The 21283-nt window shown below is 46.0% G+C and overlaps 1 protein-coding gene across 13 annotated transcripts in view; it reads right to left on the bottom strand.

Annotated features, from left to right (window-relative positions):
• The window catches only part of NOC2L (NOC2 like nucleolar associated transcriptional repressor), a 59042-nt gene extending 37763 nt beyond the window's left edge, over positions 1-21279 (bottom strand). For 12 of the 13 annotated variants that reach the window (XR_012677056.1, XR_012677057.1, XR_012677054.1 and 9 more), the window contains exons 1-12: positions 21209-21279; positions 20826-20993; positions 19773-19941; positions 19111-19218; positions 18323-18443; positions 17016-17106; positions 15272-15350; positions 13682-13792; positions 11790-11903; positions 10920-11108; positions 8461-8600; positions 4159-4270 (exon numbers count right to left, since the gene is read on the bottom strand). Coding sequence is in view for 3 of the 13 variants with exons in the window: in XM_075172403.1 (XP_075028504.1) it covers positions 4159-4270; positions 8461-8600; positions 10920-11108; positions 11790-11903; positions 13682-13792; positions 15272-15350; positions 17016-17106; positions 18323-18443; positions 19111-19218; positions 19773-19941; positions 20826-20993; positions 21209-21228 (1422 nt within the window). In the remaining 10 variants the exon portion in view is untranslated. The remainder of the gene's footprint in view (positions 1-4158; positions 4271-8460; positions 8601-10919; positions 11109-11789; positions 11904-13681; positions 13793-15271; positions 15351-17015; positions 17107-18322; positions 18444-19110; positions 19219-19772; positions 19942-20825; positions 20994-21208) is intronic. The other variant, XM_075172405.1, reaches the window with a different exon arrangement.
• Positions 21280-21283: the final 4 nt, after the last annotated feature.

Genomic DNA, 21283 nt, shown 5'->3' with positions numbered 1-21283 from the left:
ACGCATGCCAGTGCTCAGTGACCCTTACAGTAAAAAAAAAAAAAGTGTTTGCTGATGTTCAGACAGACCCTTCTGTGTTTCAGTTTGTGCCCATTGCATCCTGTCCTGTCACCGAACACCACTTAAGAGAGCCTGGCTCCATCTTCTATGCACCCTCTCTTCAGGTATTTTATACACATTAATAAGATCTTCCCTGAGCCTTCTCTTCTTGAGACTAAGCAGTCCCAGCTCTCGCAGCCTCTCCTCACATGATAGATGTTCCAATCCCTTCATCTCTGTGGCTCTCCACTAGACTAATTTCAGTATGTCCATGTCTCTCTTGCCCTGGAGAGCCCTGAACTAGACACAGCACTCCAGCTGTGGTCTCACTAATGCTCAGCAGAGGGGAAAGACCACAGCCAAACTACTGGCAAAGCTCTGCCTAATGCAGGCCAGCATGCCATTGGCCTTCTTCACTGCAAGGGTGCATCGCTGGCTCTTGGTCAACTTGTTGTCCATGTCCTTTTCTGCAAAGCTGCTTTCCAGACAGTCAGCCCCCAGGATGTTGTTATTATGGGGTTACTCTTCCCCAGGTGCCAGACATTGCATTTCTCTGTTGAGCTACATGAGGTTCCTGCCTGCCCATTTCTCCAACCTGTCAAGATCCCTCTGAATTGCAAGACTGGTGTATCAACAACTCCTCCCAACTTCATATTATCTGCAAGATTGCTGATGGTGCCACTCTGCCCCACCATTCAAACCATTAATGAGTATGATAACCAGATTCAGCCCCAGTATTGATCCCCGGGGTACATCACTAGGAGCTGGCCTCTAGCTAGATTTCATGCCACTGATCACAGCATGAGCCTGGAAGTTCAGCCAGCTGTCAATGCACCTCACAGTCTGCTTATCTAGTCTGCAATTCATCAGCTTGTCTGTGAGGAAGTTACGGGAGATGGTATCCAAAACCTTGATAAAGAGAAGACAAGCAACATCCACTGCCTTCCTCTCATCCACTGAGACAACCATCTCATCGTAGAAGCCTATTAGATTGGTCAGGCATGATTTCACTCAAACAACTCCTGGTAGCTGCAGGGCTGTGATCAAGAACTTAAGAACTGCAATGTAGTGGTGGAGGGAGGAGAATGAGCAAAAGGAAAGATACGTCTTCGGTTTGTGCAGTGGTTCAGCTTAGTCTGTCTAAAGTTCCAGTTTTTCCTCTCTGTGTAAAGGAGGCAAAGAGCCCAAGTCTTGTAGAAAACTAATTTCAGATCTGTGCTTAAATGTATGACAATGTCCAGCATTATCAATTCTCCAACTACAACCTTCGCATCAGCAGATTTCCTCCGACACAATCTGCTGCCCACTTCCATATATGTTGCACTCCAAGCCCCCGGGGACTTTCTCTGAAGCAAGCTGCACATCCAAAACAAGACTCAAGACATTTAAGTGTCAAAGTGAAAAACTTGTGCCTTCCTAAGCATGTCAGGGTTAACCTCCTCTCCCATCCCTCCACAGGGGAAGCCAATTTTAAATTGGCATGCGAAGTCTGCCTGTGGGGAGATTTCCACCTTGTTTATCCACACCTGCCTTCCAGCAGATGAGCCTGCCTTCCAGCAGATGAGCCACCAATTTTCCTGCTGCAGAAACTAGTGCCTGTCACACAGTAATTGAAGTGATAAAAAAAAAAAAGCCTGTGATCTCACAGGCCCATCAAGGGGAGTTACAATACAAAAATAAAAGCCTGCCTGCTTTACACTCTCTCCCAAGCCACCTCCTCTTATCTAAGATGTAATTTAGCAAGCTGCTGCTTTTGCTCCATCCTGGAAAGCAGAGTCAGAGAGGAGACAGCACTGGATGCCCACGCTGGGGAGCACCAGCCCTTGTCAAGATGCATCAAGCAGCCAGCTCTCATTTCTATTGGCAGGAGCTTGGGGAATTCTGTGCCTACAGGAATTGCACAAACATTCAATTTGCCATCTCTGGAAAGCACAGCAGCAACAGGGCTGTGCTGAGACAAGAGGTAGCAAGGTTTGGGTTTCCTTGATGGAAAAGGGGAAGGGAAACAGTTACACAGTCACTTCGTACACAAAAAACTTCACAGAATCTACACTCTAAGGCTATGCAAAGCCCTCTCCACAGTGCACAAAACATAGGGTCACAAACTCCACAGCCATTCTTTTACTGCGCTTGGATTCAGTTGCAACAGTGACAGTCTTTCCTCCTTCCTATCAAACGGAGCATACCTTATGCTAGGAAGGCTTCATTCCGCTCCCTCCACCCCAGTCAGACCCCTCAAGTCTACTCCTGCTTACTACCAACACACTGATCAGATCCCTCAATCCCGAGACGGTTTGGATAACGGGCTTAAAATGGATTTTGTTTCATGACATGGTGTGGCATGGGACTAATGTCTATTGACGAAGTCACTGCTGAATTTGTGAGCTGGTAGAAACAGGCTCATAGTTAAAGCACTAGGCTGGGCATCAGAATTCTCCTCCCAGCATCACCACAGCCACTTTGGGACTTTGGGCAGGTCACTTCCCCTCTGTGTGCTGAAGTTTCCTACCATCTCATCCGCACAGCTGGAATACATCTCCTGCCTGAAGATAGCTTGTGGAGACACACTAAAGGTTGTAAGAGTGTTCAAATACCTCTAACAGAGAGGAGGAGGGAGTTGGGATGAGATGGAAGTATAATGGGAATAGCCCTGAATGCTCTTGGGAACTCCACAGAATATTTGAGCGATCCCTTGCAGGAGACAGGCAAGAAGAAGGGAAAGGCTGCCAGCTGCAGGGAGATATGGGAGTTTAACATCATGGGTCACCTTGGGTTACAGAAGTTAAAGCAAAATAATTGTTAATGTGAAAGAGTATGCAAGCAACACACATGCACACATTGACCCTGCCCCCATCTCTCCCTTGTCACCAACACCTGGACAAGCTAAGCCGAGCAGTGCCTCACAAACAAACACAGCAGGATCGGATGTGGTCGGGGGCTTGTGGAAGCTGGGAGGAAGCTCAGCGTGCAGTGTGGTAACGTCTGGCTGGGGCCCGACACAAAGATTACAGCCGAGGTGTTGGGGCCAGAATGCAAAGAGGGGGGGAAGGTCCCGAGGGGAAAAAGGCTTTATGTCTCAAAGCACTAAAAAGTAAAAAGCAAAGAAACCATCCTCGCCCCAAGCTCTACTACCCCAGAGTGGAGATGCCTCTATCACTAAATCTGGTTGGCAGAATTTCAAATATGCATGAACAAGAGGAAGGAAGCAGGGGGATGGCAAAGCCACACAGGCCAGGGCCAAGGAGCGGTGGAGGAGGTGGGAGAGCAGGAGGAGATTTATAAACATCGCTGCCTTCCACAGGCTCAGAGGATGTGGTTTGCAAAGGACGTTTACAACAACACAAAACCACAAAAGCCTTTGCTTCAACAGAACTTGATTAGGAATGAGCCCGGCTGACTCAGGTCATTTACTATAGAAGTCTCCCTCCCTCCTCCTCTTCAGTGTCCAGCCTCATGCTGACCTACTGGGGCTTCTGCATTCCTCACCCTGCCTCGCTCACGCTTCTTCAGTGAAATTTGGCTGCACTATTCCTGTACTACCTTCTCACAGCAGCAAAGCTAGGAAGACCTATGTGGAGAGATGTCAGGCATCTGATACATAGGAAAGCTGGATGGTCTCTTAGCACCAGTATTTCACCAAACATACTGCATTTTGCCAGGCTGCATTCATGGAGATCCTTTTCCTAAATAAATTCTGAATTCTTGAAAGGCTTTTTCCTTCCATTTCCCTTTGTCTGCAGTTAGGAGAAACTCTTCCTTTTGCTAAGATATGAACACCTCAGCAGGATCAAGTAACAACAGCTTGAGGAGTTACTGCGACCAGTTGAGCCTCTGAATCTCTTCTTTGGCAAACCCTTTGCCTACTCCACTGCATTAGTTAAACCACCTAGGAATGTATTTTTGCACCCAGCTGATTTCAGATACCCTCCGCTCACAGGCCAATAAAAGCTTAATCCAATTTGCCAATCAAACAATACATTCTGTCTGATGCTGTTTGCCAGGGATTTTAGGGAGTAAGCAAACTGGGCAATCTTGGGAGCTGTTGGTGGGTACAGTAAGTGAGTGTGCCTATTAAGTAGCAGGCATCAGCCGTTGCTAGGTCAGCAGGAACCAACTAACCTCCAGAATAAATGGCAACACTGGGATGAAGGTCCTGGTGTTCTCAGACAACAGTGTAAGTGCACGGATGCAGTGCATGCGCAGAGGGTAGAAACGAGCCGTTGGTACCAGCCTAGAGAAGAAAAAAGAAGGAAGGATATTAGGTCAAGTTTATACAGGAACTGCACCTGCAGCCTTCAGTGACACTTGAGAGCCTTTCCTACTCTACAAAAGGAAGACAGCTTTAGTATGGCACAGCAAACTGAACTGCTGAAGCTATCCCATAGTTGGAAATAAAATTCACACGTTAAAGCTAAAACACTAAAACAAATTCCTGCTACCAAAGCACTAGGTTTCCAGCTTCTGCTGGGAGAAAGTGCTACAAGACAAGAGCTTTGCAGATGAAGTTTATCACTGATGCTGTTTAGTCATGTTCAACACTTTTGGCTCTCATGCTCCCAGCACAGGTAGGTATGCAAGAAAAAGTGGCAGGAACCAGCAGTAAAATGCCCATCTAAAGCAGCAAGTTTGACCAAAAAAAGGGCTCCTCCAGCATACCAGAAGGACCACAAGGAGGAAGATGTTTCTCATTTCAGGCTACATACTCTCTGTGTACCCACAGAGTTCATGCTGTCACCTGAACAGTGACCCTCTTAGTGCAGGAATATCACTGAGGCAGAAGGACCTGGACTACAAGTGGCCAGCATATCAGAAAGGACAGAGTGGGAATGAGAATGAGCTCTCTCAGCCAAATCTGTTCAGCTCTCTCCAATCCAGAGGAGCACCTGAGCTACTCCTATCTCCTTCAGAGAGGCAACATGTACATTTGAACAGCCAGTAATCAGCATGGAGGGGAAGAGGCCAGACTTTCTTCGACCCACACTTCAAGCCATTATGCACTCAGGTATTAAGAAAGAATTAGAGCCAACTCCCTTTGTAAGGTTGGAACTGAGAAGGATCAGGTCTCCCAGCATCAGAGAGGAGAATGCAGAGCTATCCCTAAAAGACACCAGGCCTCGTTACTGTACCACTCTAGAAACCTCTCACTCTGAATGACCTGTATGTGAAGACATGGATGTCTCCAGCATTAACAAGGATTTTTAAAAAAAAAAAAAAAACCACGCAGTTCCCAGACAACAGGCTCAAGTCTGATAAATGAACCCCTCCCCTCCCCAAAGAGCTTGCTGAGCAATCCAGGAGAGCAAAAAAAAAAATAATGCTTGACCAGGCACCATAAATCACCTGCATCTCCCCCCTTCCAAATAGTGAAATAATTATCATTGGATCCATTATAGAAATAAATCTACTTTGCACCCCTGATCTGGCACCACTGGAGATGACGAAAGCCATTCTCAGGAATTAATTGATCGAGGAATAAACCTGTTAAGTGTATAGATTTACTGTAAACCAAGACCATTAATTTTAGAGTGCGCAGCGATGCAACAATCTGCTCAACTTCCCTATGGCTGGATGCACAGGGAATACAAAACACAGCTGGGTCCCAGCTCTGCTGAGGAAGGTCCAACTGCCTACTCACTCCAGGGCACAGCTGGGGGGTTCAAACTGACTCACATTTCATCTCAGCAGAGAGTGCTCTCTAATGTCTTACCACCACTCTCTCTTGGAATGCCTGCTGTACTTCTCCCATGCAGCCAGGGCACAGGCTGTGGTGTAGAGAACAGCCTAAAGGCTTCTCAAGGCTTATTTTTACTCACTACAGCTCCTTCTGCTATACTCCTGGGTGACCACAATCTTCCTCTGGCTAGAGAGGACAGGGAAAGCTTCTTTCAACACCAGCCTCCAACCCCACCAGGACAGGTCACCAAGGGAAGTTGCTCAGGGGCACCAAGGCTGCGCTTGCTTCTCCGTGGAGGAGGCTGTACCTGCTTTCTCCCCTACGCATACTGGGAGGCCAGAAACCAAAACTTAATGGGCACCAAAAATCCTCATTTAACTATAAGCCAAGGAGGAACTTCATTTTTATAGCTTAGACAGGGAGCAAGGTAGAAATCCAAGCAGACGTGGTCAGAAAAACACTTTATGGGATGAGGGGAAAAGGGATAACAGAACAGGAGCTTCTGCAAAAAAAAAAACCAACCCCAAACAGAAAACAAAAAACAAACCAAAACCCATGAACTCAGACAAATGCAAGCACACAGATCAAAAGGAGGAACTTACGGACTGTGGAGGCAGAGAAAAGCACAGAGCACAGAAAGGAAGGGGGAAATCATCTCCTCCGTGTTCTACTATCTCTGCAATACCTACCACACTGCCCCATTGGTCAAACTAACTGCACCCTTTCAGCTGTTTGTCAGAACTGCATCACTTATTATTACGTGGCAATTCCATGAGCAAACTCAGCAATGAGGCTCTTCCCAGCATCACAAAAATCAGAAACTATCAATTCCAGCACTCCCCTATTCAGTAGTCTAACTTCCCTGGACCACATCCTGAGCACAGGTAACTACCAGACACGCATGGGGTGCATTTCTGAAATATGTATTATTAAAAATAGTTTCAATGCATTTTATATTCTGGAAAGCAAGAAGAGGGAGCAAGAAAATGAGGGAGCTAATTTTGATTTTAGCAGGCAGCCCTCTTCTACTAGTTATCTTATTTAATCACTTTTCAAGTTCTGCCCTGGTCCCTGCCTAGAGCAAAAAGCCTGTGATGGATGGTGGTTTCTCCCCATTCCCCTCGCGTAAGAGGCCAGGGTGGCATGGGGAGCCGATCAGACGGACAGACACCCCGCTCGCTGCCCTTCTGCTGGAGCCCGGCGCCACCTCCCGGTACAAAAGGCAGTGGGGAAGGGGAGTCTCCTTTCAGCACTATCACCCTTCGGATGCACCACATCAGGAGCAGAAATGAAAGAAGGTATTCCAGATGTTACCTAGCATCCTTCCCCATCACCCGGTCGCACACACACACCTCTCAAAGCTGAGCAGCCCAGAGAAACAGAGAGAGAGGTCCAGCTCATCCACACCACCTCCACAAGAAAGTCTGTTCGCAGCAGTCAGATACTAAGCAGCACCCAAGCAGATGCATACCCCTAAATGGGCCTTCCAGAAATGCATTAAGTGGAACATGAAGCAAAAAATCCCCTTGACCAGCAGGCTACATCATTTTGTCCTCTCACCTCAAATAGAAACAACCTGTTACGCTCAGTTGCTACAGACGTATCTACACCAGGGGACGTGGCACAGAGACTTGACTCTCTTTTGGAGAGTTTGGACAACACAGCCACCAACACTGAGAAGAGGCTGTCTACGCTCAGGAAGGAGCCACTAGGGACCCTGGGTATAGATTGAAGCCCGTGGAGCCACATCATTCCCACATCTGCTAACCTACCTACCACCTTTTTATATCCTGGATGCTGGCTTGGCTCAGTAAGGAAGCCAGGGTGTGATTTATTTCTATTTTCCCCACCCTAAAATCCATCTATCAGGTTCCCAGCCCTGTCCATCACAGACACTAACAAATTCTATTTGCTTCTCTTGCTGAGACTTACCCGATTCACCTTTCCTTGGCCCCAGATAGCTGATTTATCTGCCTGGACAGGCAGAGAAGTGCCTAGATTAGTCCACAGGACAACTAAAGCTCTACAACAGCAGTGGGAAGCAGCCTGTGCACAAGGGGGATGGGAAGAGGGATGTATGCATACTCTAACGATCGTTTAAATCTGCTTATCTTCATCACCACTTGGGAGTTTTTCAAGACCAGGCGGGTGGTGTTTTAAAGCTGAGAATCTGGTTAACAGAGCTAACAGGATTTCAGAGATCACCAGAGATTCAGAAATTCCCTCAATGCTCGTTATTAACAGCCATTTCAAAACACAAAAATTTCATATATAAACAGATGGGAAAAGAGAAAAAAATTCTCAGCAGAGACATACTAAAAACAATAAATGTGTCCTAGCTCTTCAAATTCTAACAAATATGCACAGAAAATGCATCTTCTGCCTGTATTTACCAAGCTAGAGATGAAGACTTGATTCTGTACTTTGGCACTGTTAGGTCCTGAGGCAAGTCAGTACATTTTTCCTTGCCGCTTTGTACAATTGGGAGGATAATCTGTCCAGGCTATTCAGATTGCTACTTCTCTTACACAGAGAAGTTAGCCTAGGAGAGAATAACCTGCACGACAGTTTTCTCACCACCTAAACATATGGGTGCTCACAATACATCTTCGGCTAGAATACTTCAGTTAAAAGCAGCTCTCAGACAATTCCTTACAATGCAAGGTTAAATTCAAATTACGTAACAGTAACACCCCTTAGTATATGCTCTGCCACATTAAGCCAAAAGAAAAAAAAATCCTACTTACTTTATACAGCCAATGATGACCTGCGTCAAAGGATAGATCAACGGCTCCATGACCTCACTGGGGTAGATTGTGCTGAGAACTCGACACCAGAAATACAGGCAGTGGATATACTGCCAGTTATAAACAGACTGGAAGTTCTCCTGCAGAAAAGGGGAAAAACCACAGGCACAAACTTGAAAATGTGGCATTTGAGAGGAGTTCACTCTAGTTTCTCTACAGCACTCACTTTATCCAGCATTCTAAGAGGACATTGTGTACTGTTTAGAGAGGAATGAGTAACATTCTAGCTGTCGCTTTGATGCTGGTGGCTGACCCACCATCCAGCAAGTTCAGATGCTGCATTGGCAACATTATGATTTGGTACTAGTTAGTGCCTTGAAGGAAATAATGAACAACACAGACTGCTTTTCTTCACAAGTATGGCTCATTTGAGAAGGATGATTTAATGATCCAGCTCACAGCAGATGGTGGGATGTGCCCAAGCATTAGGAAACCTTTAACTGTCACATTTATCCACAGTCCCTGGGACAGTCCCTGGTCTCCCACAGGCAGGAAGGCTGGAAAGTAGTACCCCTTCTCAGACACCCTTATAAATTGCCTTCTGGCCTCTGCAGACCAGAGCAGGGGAAAAAGGGTGTGTAAACCTACACTACAGATTCAAGCTAGCAAGAAATTCATCTGAATTGATCTGGATTTCCCCTCTCTGCACTCAAACTCCTTTGGTTGTTATGTAGCAGCTTGTCCTTCCCCCCCGAGGCTTCCCTTCCTTCAGCTGTATTAATCAAAACCCCCTAACCACCACCCCACTAACTCTGAAAGGCAATATCAGTGTTCATTTTAGAGATGTTCCTACAAACATTCACTGTCAAAGCAAGGACCAAATGATCAACCCAGCACTCCTCCCTGCTTTTGGAAAAGACACTACCCAGGACAGTTTCATTTTTTTCAATTGCAGAGTAAAAATGACAGACAGAAGAGGGGAGAACAACCTTTCAGCTCTGTTCCTCAGCCAGTCTTTATGGTTACCAGCAAAAACAATGCAACAGGCCAGCAGTGTGCCTGACATGCAATGACACACTGAAGCAGCATTTCAGGCTGGCTCAGCAGTATGAGTAGGTGAGGGTCAAGTCTTGCACCAATCCAAGAGACATTGTTTTCGAGAAAGTTTGGGCAAGCCCCCACTCTCTCCCTGCCCTGTGCTTAAGCAGCCCATAGTGCCAGATTAAATAAAAGCCTGGAAGAGTGCAGGAGTCCTCCTTAAGGACACCCTTTCCAAAGGGTTCTGCAGGCCCATGTATTCCCCAGATTGCGCCAAGAACTTATGAGATTGCACTTAACAAGGTGCCTCAGCTCCAAGCTTCAGACTTTCAAGGCCCAGGTCACATCCTCCTTTGCATGGATGAAGCAAGATGCATTAAGTCCTAAAACAACAGCAGAAGCCCTTAATTGCAGCCACTGGACCAAACCTTGCAGTAGGGACTTAAGCTGCCGCTGGAAATGGTAGAGCTCTCCCAGCTCTCACCAGGTCACTGAGATGTACCAAGCAGCTCTGTTCTCAGCTTCTCTTACACAGAACAGACAAGCAATCTGCTCTTGTAATCACCTTTCACAACCACCCTCTGCTCAATTGAAATTAATTGGCTTATTACTTGGATTTGTATATTTTGGTTGTGCTGTTGTCATTTAAAGTTCCTACAACCCTCCCCAGCTGTGAAATCAAGTAGATTTAGGTCTTGTCTGGGCCAGGACTGAGGGTGTAAGAAGCCAATGCAATCCAATTATGGCATATGCAGCCCAGACTTCATTTATCTCTGCTCATTTATCTCCATGTCTGAACAGCCAGGAGATTTAACTGGTCACCAATCCTGCAATGTTTGGGAGCAATTAATCTATCGGGGTCTGTTTTGCTAAACACGAATAAAGCCAGGATTAGCAATCTGACTCAGATTTCCAGGTCAGACTGGAGGTGGCTGAAATCAGGGCTGCTCCCAAAAGGTCTGAGCTGCTTTGTTCAATTAAGTCCTTTAAATAGTATGGACTTCACTGGAGAGATGCACACACCCGGGTGGTTCCTAATCTTCTTTACCTTGAGGTTTTGCAACAAAGGCTGCAAACAGCAGCTTCACAGAATGGAAAAAGGGTGGCCAAGGCAGAAGATGGAAAGTGCATCACAAACTCTTGCAAGCTGGGGAGAGAAAAGTGACTTCAACCCTGCAGTTGTCTTTCCTCTCCTTCTTTGCTGAAATTCTAAATACAGGCAACTAAGAGGTGATCTCTGAAGCTCCCAGCCCCTGGCAAAAAATTCCCTGGCACGTTATGAAATGTTCAGACACAAGTACTGACACTTTACAGTCTGTTACACAGACGCTACCAAAAGCCTGAAGTGGCTACTGTAATTTTCCCCTCTCCACACATGGCCCATAGGAGGGTACACTCCTTCCACACTGACGGGTACCTACCTTCTTCTTTATCGTCATCGCACTGCGCAAGTGAATGGCAAGCTGACGGATATAGATGAAGGCATGCTGGTAAGAGGTATGTGTGTCCAGCGCATACATCTCTGTCAGTGTGCGCTGCATGAAGTTGATCATGGGCAGGACATTGGGAGAGGTGAACCTGGAATTCTTCACAAATGCAATGTACATTTGCTGTGCAGGAAAGAGGACAAGACACAACCACATAAAACAGAATAAAAACATTTTTTAACTAACCTTCCCCACCCAGGTATGTCCAAACCAGGGGTGAAGTGTTCCTTTTATAAGACAAGTCACTTCAAAGGAATATGCAAAAATAATAATCCAGCCTGCTCCTTCTTCATGGGAGATGGGAAAAAGTGTTTAGCACAGAGCTTGGAGATGCCCCTGCCATTGCTCCTCTGCAAGAAGAGAGAACTGTGGGATGGCTTTGAGCCATACATGCTTATGGTTGGTCACAGCTCTCTTTCTGTAATGGTGGTACCTAAGCAAACTACACTTGGGAACCTCAGCTATTAAGCTGAAAGATCAGAGCAGCTCAGTAGCACCGAATAGTGTGTCAGCACTTCAGGAAAGCCCTCAAGAATTTGGAAGATGAGTATTCATCCAGTAGACAGATGAGTACCTGAGGCCTTCCCTGTTAAGACCCTGTGTGCCTCCAGCAGGAAGGGCAGTAGTAGGAAGCAGGATATGACTCTGACCTAACATAGAATTTCTTCCCTGTTTAATTTTCTGGAGATAGCCAGCATCACCTCCAGCACCTGCCCTACCTAATAGGCTGCAGCTCACACTCCTAGGTCTTCGCATATAACGTGAGAAAGAAAAGCTGCAGAGTACAGCAAGTACCAGCCTTACCTTGAGCAAGGGACTTAGGTACACCTCTTTCTTGTAGCGGCAGATTTTGTTCAGCACAAGGAAGGCCAGTACTCTCACTGTTTCCTCACCTGTGCTCCACAAATTAATTGCTTGCTGGAATGGAAAGTAAAAAGATACAGATAAGTGAAGGGACAAAGAGCCCCGTCCTGGTTACAAAAGGCCTGAGCTTCCCTGTTTCACACCAAAAAAGCAAGCGAGGAGGAAGATGACAGAAAGATGGCAGGCTGTATTGTCACAAGATCAGTCACAACAGCACTGGCAGCCATTCTGTCCTCATACTCTAGCTGCGAGACCACACAAAAGGCAAGGTTGATGTTTCCACGATCAATAAAGGAAACTGTCCAAAACTAGCATCTCTGAAAAATATATGCACTTTTATTTATGTACCTAAATACACATTTGAGCTTCTGAGCATAGGCACCAGCTTGTGCATGTGACTCAATCTCCTAGGCTTTGCACAGCTTCCTCACCATCCCCTAGACAGCAACACCACACTAGATTACACATTTGGCCGATACATCTTCCAGCCCAATAAAAAAAGTAATTTTTATGACTTACACTGAATTCTGCAGAATACAACTCCACTGCAATTACACTCCAGTTCTCGCCACAAACACCAAATTCTAGTTTCTCAAAGAATGCTATTAAAGATGCATTTGTCTCTGGAGAGGGGACACCAGGGTTTGACTTCTGAATTTATCAATGTTTTTCCCTCTCTTGGCAAATAGGTTGCAACTCCCGAGGTACATCTCCTCGTGGTAGTTCTGACTTAATTCCAGTTCTCTGGACATTCACTGTATTAATTCAAACGATAGAGCAGCAGCAAGCTTTGGAGCCAGAGACAGGACCCGTGTAAGGCAGCACTTCTGCTGAGACATATCCTTAGTCACTCTGGTACAGACATGATGATGAGCACACAGTGCATCATAAAAATACCTACACCAGCTGGAGAGGGGCAGGTTAGTCTGTGCAGACAGCCCATCATTGACAGGTAAACTCATTTATCTGAATTTTACCCATCTCTGCATTGCATAAAGCAATCATATACTGGTCTCTCCCCTCAACTTCTTGAGAAGCAAATGAATAGATTTTGTTCTTCCCAGGCCTGCCTGCCTGTTCAGAGTATAGATTTACATGGCTGGCCCTGTCAGGAAGCATCTGCTACAGCAGGACCACAATCATGGCTGATGTCTCCAAAAACTAGTTACTTATCTCCAGTAATGAACTCTAGAGGAAATCAGAAAGATTCCAGCTGCAGGGCTGAAAAACCCTACTCAAAAATCCCTACTGTAGCAGCGAGCAGACTGCTACACCTTCAGATATGAGGTGTAACAGCCTCCCATCACTGCATACCAGTCATCTTTACCATCAAAGGGTTCTCAGCCTCATTTAAATGTTGTGTTGCAGCTTTTCATTTAAATGTCACCCTGTTGCCCTCTTCCGCTCTTCCACGCCTCCTTTGTTGTTCTTTAGTGCTCAGCAGTTGTGACTAAGTTTCTGCAAAAATATTCCACCCCCAGTTCTTGAGAGTGAAATACTATCACAGCCACACACAGACTCAGCACACAGGCAGCAATTACTCCATCTGCGATGAGGAAGCAGACAGCTTCCCCGGAACACCTCCGTGTCACTTTGCATGGGGATTAGCAGTAGCTACACGCAGAGCCACATGCCCACTCACCTCAGCATGAGCACGCTTCATGGCACCTAGAGGGCCTGTAAGAGAAGCAGGAGTCCTTTCCAGGACCGAAAGAAAAGGGAAGAGGAGTACAAGAGACTGAACTGTCGTGGGATCCAGCCCAAATACCTCATCTGAAGGGGTAAAGAAAGTACTTCAGATCCAAATGACATATCATAGCACATCACCTTACCTTGAGAAGTGCACGGCACTGCTTTGGAAAGGACAAATAATAAGGCACTATGGAACTGACATGCTGAAGGACTGCTACACCGACTGAGGCTTCTGTTAAACAAGACAGGAGCTATGGGGGGAAAAACAAAACACGATCCCATTTAGTGTGTAGTCCTCATCACCTCTTCCTTTACCATTAAGCATCTGTATTTTGCTGTTTCCAAGTATTTCTGTGTTACCAAAGGACCGCAAGAGCAGCATTCCCTAGGAAGAAGCTCAAACAAAGCCCCAAAAGCTGTATCAGGAAAGGAGCAGACACACGGCGGGTTAAATAACTCCCCTGAAAGTACACCATCCTGGCAAATGTGAGCCCAGGCTACTGGACTTGGATGGCTAATGGCACCTGAGCTCATCACATAAAACCTCATTTGTGTATACTGCAAAGGCTATGTCTATATACAGTTTAAGACATCTTACAGACGGCATGACACCAATGCCTCTGTCGTCTCGCTACAAATGGTCAAAGCGCAATGAAGGCACCCTCAGTCTACACAAGGCTTGGAAACAGACCATCTGAGCTATCTGATGACTTACTGGATTTCACTGGGACTTCTTTAATGGGAAGCTGGAATAGTATTGGGTATCAAGAGGTTAACTCTAGCTCAAGGAAAAGATTAGACAAACTATTTAAGAAACAACTTGGTATTTCCAGGTTGTTCAGCTCAGTTCACCTGGAGCCAAACCTAGAGACGTTTGCAGTTTCTAATTTGAAGACAACGGTAAGCTCAAAGTCACTTCAATTTGAGAGAGGTTCTGCCTGATGCAGCACCCCCTCTTGCCTGCGATCCCAGTTGCTGGAAGCAGAGGCATTTTTTTCTACTTTTAACTTTCCTCCTCATTCTCCTCCTTGCACTGCAAAGATACTGGATGGAGCAGATCTCCTTTGCAAAATCCCTCATACCCCAAAAGGAAAGGGGAAGATATTGTTCAGAAAAACACTGTAGTGAAGCCTGGGACTGAGGGCACTCAGTACAGGACGAGGGATTACTTCAATGGGACTGCATTGCCAGCTTTTCCTTTTCTACTGCAGTCTTTAGTTCTGCTGCCGGCGAGAGGCACCACGATTAAGAAAAAAAGCTCTACTGATCAAAATGCTCTTTCTGCTAAGTCATTCTGCCAGCTTAAGCTAAGAGACATCAGCACTTTCTTTTTCTTTCCTTATATCCCCTTCCCTCAGCTTCTGAAGAACGAATATTTCAGTGTTGTTCTTTTGTTTTTAATATTTCAAATTTGGGGATGCATGATGAAGCAACCTCAGCCAGTAAGTCTTATTTATTCTCCACTACAGAAGAAGGCATAGAAACCAATACCCAAGGTTCCCAGTATTACGATGGCTAGAAAGTCACCCTCAAACTGGAATAACTGTCTTTTCAAAAGGAAAAGCACCTGAGGCTACAGTTACCTGCTTTATTAATTATCATCTTGATTGTTTGCTCACCTTTTAGCAGTGCTGTTTACAGATGCAAAAGCCCATTCCAAAATACCCTGAACAAAAGCGCAGTAATGCGCAGACTGACCCCAGTAACACAAACACGCTGAAATTTCTTACTTGTATAGTACAGCTGAGGTACACTTTTACGTCCAGTCGCAGCTTGCTCCAAAGTGGGCTGGTGGAAGGGAGGACGATTCTGGAAATGAGCAAGAGTTGGGTTTAGCTTTAAAAAAACCCCACCAAATAAATTAGATTTCAGCAGCACAAAGAACAGTGAGTTCACTTCCTTGATATTGCCAGTGAGTAAAGACAACTGTTAGCAAAGCAAGAAGTAAAAGAAGTAACAATTTTGTCATGGGTGAAAAGAAGTACCTCTACTCTGTAAAAACTGCCTGAAGAACAGTATTAGAAAATTCAATTCAAAGAGCTTCCCAGCAGAGTACCCAGATCTCTGGAAGTGTGATACAGGAAGCTGTGACAGCCAAAAAGCCTGGTGGAGACCTGAATCTCTCACACTGATGTTATCTTCTAGTCCGGCATTCTGCAACCACTGCCTGAGAGCAGGCTGGATTGTAGCAAGAAAGTCTTTTGGGGATCAAACTAGTTGTGAGACATTTGCTCAGTCTCTTCTAAACTTTTGACACTGCACTCGCAGTAGTACCCCCAGGCCATCCCAAAATTCAGACACGGTCTGTACAAGTCAGGCCTGGGGAGAAAAGAGGCTGGTATTTACACAAAGAACTGGAATTTACTTCTCAGACTAGGCACCACTGTCAACAAGGAATCTACAGTTTAGCTCGCCCCTCCCTTCATCTGTGACACGGAAATTAAAAATAACTGCCACAAAAATTACTTCTGAAAGGCATTCAGTTCTCACTTTACCCAACAATGGGAAAAATAGAAGAGCTCAGACTGTGAGGCAAGTAATAAAACTGTGTCCAGGTGAAACTCCAGAGAGCACTGAGGTAAAAAGCTTCTTGTAAACATCTAGTAGGAAACAGGCACAGGGGCTAAATAAGGCTGCTCCAGCTTCAAAACATACTGGGAACTTCACAGCTTGTTTTATGGAACTGGGCTCATAGTCCCCAGCTATGGTATTGGTTCATCCAACGAGAGTTACTGAGTTTCCAGCACCTTTTCCAGTTGCTGCTGGGTAAGCCATGCTGATACCTATTCAATTATGGGCCCAGCCTACTCTGAAACTCTTTGAGCACCAACCCATGCAATAGCCAGAGAATTCCCAGCTCCCAGGCAGCAGCTGAGATTTCAAAATTGTCATTCCTCCTCTCTAGTCAAATCAAATTGCATCAGCGAATGCAACACAGAGGTACTGGACCAATGCTGCCATTCTGGAAAAAAACGAACTGCACCATTCTTTGCCCAGTTGCATGCTTGTTTCCATTCCATCTATGCTTTAACAGTGAACAGCTCAAACTCAGATGATCCAGCACTCAGATCACCAGACTCTAGGGCATAATACAGCTGCTAAAGCCCTGGATTAACTAAAGTCGCATACTTGCGACATTCTCCCTACATATAGGCAGAAGGCTTGGTCCCTTTCTCTGAAAACCAGCTCACAATGCCTTAATGGTGCTCCTGAGTGCAAGCACATGCAATTCCAGATCTCCTTCTGTTGAAGTCGCATGTCCTCTGCAAATGGCTGGAGTCTAACATTACGGAGGACACGCTTCTGGGGAAGAAAGGAATAACCTGGCTAAGATGACTGTGAATACAATCAGGCAACTTTGCTAGTGTTTGGCAAGACCTGCCACCTTTTTCCAGCTTCACAGCCAGGCTGCAGTTCTGGAAAACCCCAACCAGCTTTCTCTGACCTGCAGTTCTCAAATCTACTCAGACTTACTTTAATTTGTTCTTTGGGGGTTTCAGAAGAAGCAGCTTCTGCAGGCAGCGGAAGAGGTCCCGGACACAGAAGGACACAAGGGCATTGAACACTGGTTAAAAAAAGTCAGTAAAGCATTTGTAAATGATTTTCCACATATTCCTGGTTTCTCTCAGCTAATCTGAAAAGAGCTCCCCAAGGAATTGAAGCCAGTAACTCCCATGGCAGAACTATTGCGTTTCCACAAGCTTCCAGAAGAACATCAGTTTGTCTTACCCTAGAACTTTCTCTCTAAACAGCAAGATTATAACTGACAGCTTTCTGGCACAGGGGCCATTTCTTTGCTCTCTGAGCAAGCACAAAAAGCAGCCTGACCCATGACTAGGAGTCTATACTACCATCAACCTCCCTCAAACCATAATGAGAATTAAAGGCACTTTTTAATAAAAAAAGGGTCACAGAAATGGACATGCGAATTCTATGTAACATCTTACATTAAAGAATGAGATTTTACCAAAAGCAATGAAAGAGAGATAAAAAAGCCCTATGCCGGGCAAGAAAGGATTAAGGAGAACATGTGGGTTTAAGTAGTCCCACCCCACAGTGCCAGTTCCAGATGGCACACAATAACAAGCTGATAAAACACAGTGAGAAAGTACAAGTAGGCGGGCTGCAGGTCACATCCGCTGAGACACTAACAAAGATGTTTCCTGCTCAGCCATGCTGTTGCAAGTCTAAAACAGGACTGTCTGCAAAACCTGGAGCATATGCAAAGGGGGGCTAGGCTGGAGAGAGAGGTTGCATCTCATTTGTTCTACAGGCATGATAATCCTATAAAGAAGATCTAGACAGGCAGTATTTTGAGAGGTCCTGGCTAGTGCCAGTCAACTTGATAGTGCAACTGAACTCTGACCTGTTGTGAGGTTATAGAACGCTATTTGGTAAGAAGACTTAAGATTAGTTCTAAGAGGGATCAGCAAGAAGCTGCAGCAAAAGTTGTCCAAAAAACCTGCACTATAAGCATATAAACAGTACCTAGCTTCAACTTCACTCTAAGAAGTCTGGTGAATGAAGCGTGGTACTTTCCACAGCAGACCGCAAGCCCAGCTGCTCCAGACATGCACACTGAGAGGTACGCTTAGACACCAGAAGAGATACCACTGCACAGACTCACCATCAGGAAGAAGATAAGCTACTTAAGTGAAATGAAGCCTATGAAAGGGTAAGTTAACTCCTGCCAGTACTTATCCCCACTCTCTTCCAATAGCTAAACCTTCCCTACCAATAACTTCCCTTCTCTCACAGAAGAAGTATTGTGACCAACTCACCTGCAGCATCAGTGACTTGAAACTTGCTGGGATCAGCCCCACCATTATCTCCTTTGGTGGTTGCTACAGATGCTTTAAAGGCTTGAGTGATTTCATGGAAAAGTTTTGGTGTTAGTCTTCTCTGGGGAAAGAAGAAAAAGGATTGTTGAGGAGAAAAAGCAAGCAATATTCTGAAACTCTGAAGCACTTTACTGGGACAGGAGTATTGGAATTTATTGTAAGTTTGATTGCAAAAATAGCTCCATCCTATAACACAAAGGAAAAATGTCAAGAGAGTGTTAACAAATGCTAGTGGCCTTCACTTGCTCTAAAACGGGTTCTAGGGCTTTTAATTGGTTGGGGGTTGAAAAGCAATGAATCAGCTGCAAGCAACTATCCAATTTGACCTTTCCCTCCCCCTCTTAGTCAGAAGCAGCAAGCCATTTCATCACTACTCAAAATGTGACTAAAAAAGTTCTTGGAGCTGCCAAAGGCACAATGCTTAGCAAGAGGATGAAAAATCAGAAGTTAACCGTTCTGACCTCTTCTGAGCCACACAAGTTTCTCTAGCTTCTCCCTCAGATGGAGTGCAAGTACTCTAATATTGCATCCCAAGAAAAACTGCAAAGACAAATCACTCTGAAGTAACAAGAGCTTTAGGAGTATGACCTTGTATGTAGGACATATATCATCTCTGTAGATTTTTGTGAAAGATGAACAAATCAAAAGTTGGTCTTTTAGAGGCAGCAACACATGTGGAAGAATGTTTAAAGGAGAACACTCAAGTTGTATTCCAACTCCCTGCTCACCTCTGCAGCTTTTTTCCATTCTTCAACCATTTTCAAGCTCACGGGGATGAAACAAACTCTCTTCCGTTTGACTGTTTCATGTTCTTCTTCATCTTCATCACTTGCTTCCTAGAGAAGTCAGTACCAAGACTGAGAAAAAACTTACACACTTCTTTTCTGGCCCCATTTCTTTTGCTGAGTAACTACTGAAGAGGAAGGCAGGCAGGCAGCAGTGAATTTTATTAATGCTGTTATCAGCACTTGGTGTAAAGCAGTAATGAAATCATGGGTATCACAAATACCAAAAAAGCTACTTAAGCCCTGCAGCTTTGCTACATAAATATAACGTGCGATAACATAAGATATCAAGGAGAAAGGATATCACTTGAGGCAAAACAAACTCTCATCGGGAAAGGAGACACAAAACCAAAGCCACAGAGAAAATACACTCTAAGGCTCTGCTTTCACAATCTTTAACAAACTCCCCATGCTCAGTTCAAATCCACAGCTGACTTCTGGATTACAAGCCTGTACACCTGCAGATGATCTTTGGGTAAGCTCCTCCCCAGCCATCTGTGCCACTATAAGCCCAAATATATTTAGGCCTTGCACTGAAACTCAAATACTTAACATGTAAGTAATTGAAATAATTGATTTCAGCACTCCAAAACAGGGCCTAGTACCTCCAGCGTATCAGGGGGTATGTGCAACCCCTCCTCCTCGTCAGAACTGTCTGAAGCATCAAAATTCAGCAATGTGCGATCATTTTCCTCCAAAAACTTATAAAATTCAGGATCTTTGTCCTTCAACCGGGAGAGCTGATCTTTATGTTCAGATGCCTTTCCCTTCTTCCTGGTAGATAAGAATTAACATGTGTTTATTCATTGCTCAAGCTTCTGCTGATGCTGTAAGAAAAGCAAGCAACTTCTGGGCACTAAAGCACAGCTGGGGCTAATTTGAATGGTGATAGATTTATCAGGGCTGTGGCCACAGTTCTGTAACCCATTTAACACCTGCTCTAGAGGACTTACAAAAGGTTATTTTCATTCAGCACTAAGAAATCTTGATAGCAAACTATCAGCTTGTATTGGGATACTGACCAGAGGTCATGAAACCATCTTGCAAAACCAAAAAAATCTGTTTCTCAGTATTACTCTCACAAGCTTTTTATAAAGAATACTGAAAGCTATACTGCCAGACAAATCTGACAATGAAAGCTCAGTAAAATCTTATCTGGTACTAAAGAATTGTTTTGGCTTCTAATAATGATTAGCAGTGCCTAAGAACTACTTCATCATTTCCTATTCGCAGATATTCCAATGTCTTTCAGTAAAAGCAAATACACAAAACATGAGGAAAAACAAAGTTTGCTAATATACCCTGTAAAAGATTAAAAGCATACACAAAGCTTTTCTCCACAGCAATTACTGAATTGACATAGGTACGACCAAAAACCTGGCTGTCCTGTACCCCGTAACCACACCGCAGTCTTGAACGCAGCCCTTTCAGGCACCTCTGGCCCAGCTTGTCCCAGAACTATGACAGATGCTACAACGAAGTCCCGCGGTTACTTACAAAAGCAGGCCAAAGTAAAAAAAAACTACCAACCAAGCAACCAGGGAAGGCTGGGATGTGCTCAGCCTCGCCCAAAGCGGGCGAGGGGCGGGCGGGGAGCACCCACGGCAGGCTGCCCGGAGGGGCCGCCCGGCCGAGCACGACCAGCGGCGCGCCCTTACCTCCCAGCCGGTCGGGCCTGGAGCGGCTGCCTCGCCTTCCCGCTCTGCCGCCGCTGCGCCGCAGCCCCCTTGGCGGGCCCGGCGGCCTCCTCCTCCTCCGAGCCGCCGTCAGGCTCCGACTCGGAGCCGGCGGCGAGGAACTCGTCCAGACTCAGCTCCGCCAGGCTCCTGGTGAGGACAGGGGGGGAGCTCAGCGGGGAGCCGGGCCGGCAAGCGCCGGGCCTGTCCCTCACGGCGGCCTTAGGGCTGACGACCCTCCCCGCCACCGCCCGGCGGTGCCCCGGCCCGGCCCGGCCCGGCCCGGCCCGGCGGTGCCCCAGCCCGCGGTCGGTCCGACCCATCCACCCTCCGCCGCCCAGCAGAGCGCTGCCGCCGCCGCTCACCTCTTGCCGGCAGCCGCCATGCTGCCCGCCTCGCTCCAACGCGGCCGCCGCTTCCGCTCCCAGCGTGCCGCGCGG

This window comes from Calonectris borealis, chromosome 23, assembly GCF_964195595.1.
Source record: "Calonectris borealis chromosome 23, bCalBor7.hap1.2, whole genome shotgun sequence".
Classification (NCBI taxonomy): domain Eukaryota; kingdom Metazoa; phylum Chordata; class Aves; order Procellariiformes; family Procellariidae; genus Calonectris; species Calonectris borealis.
Note: the sequence above shows the minus strand (reverse complement) of the source record. Positions and strands in the feature narration are given on the sequence as shown.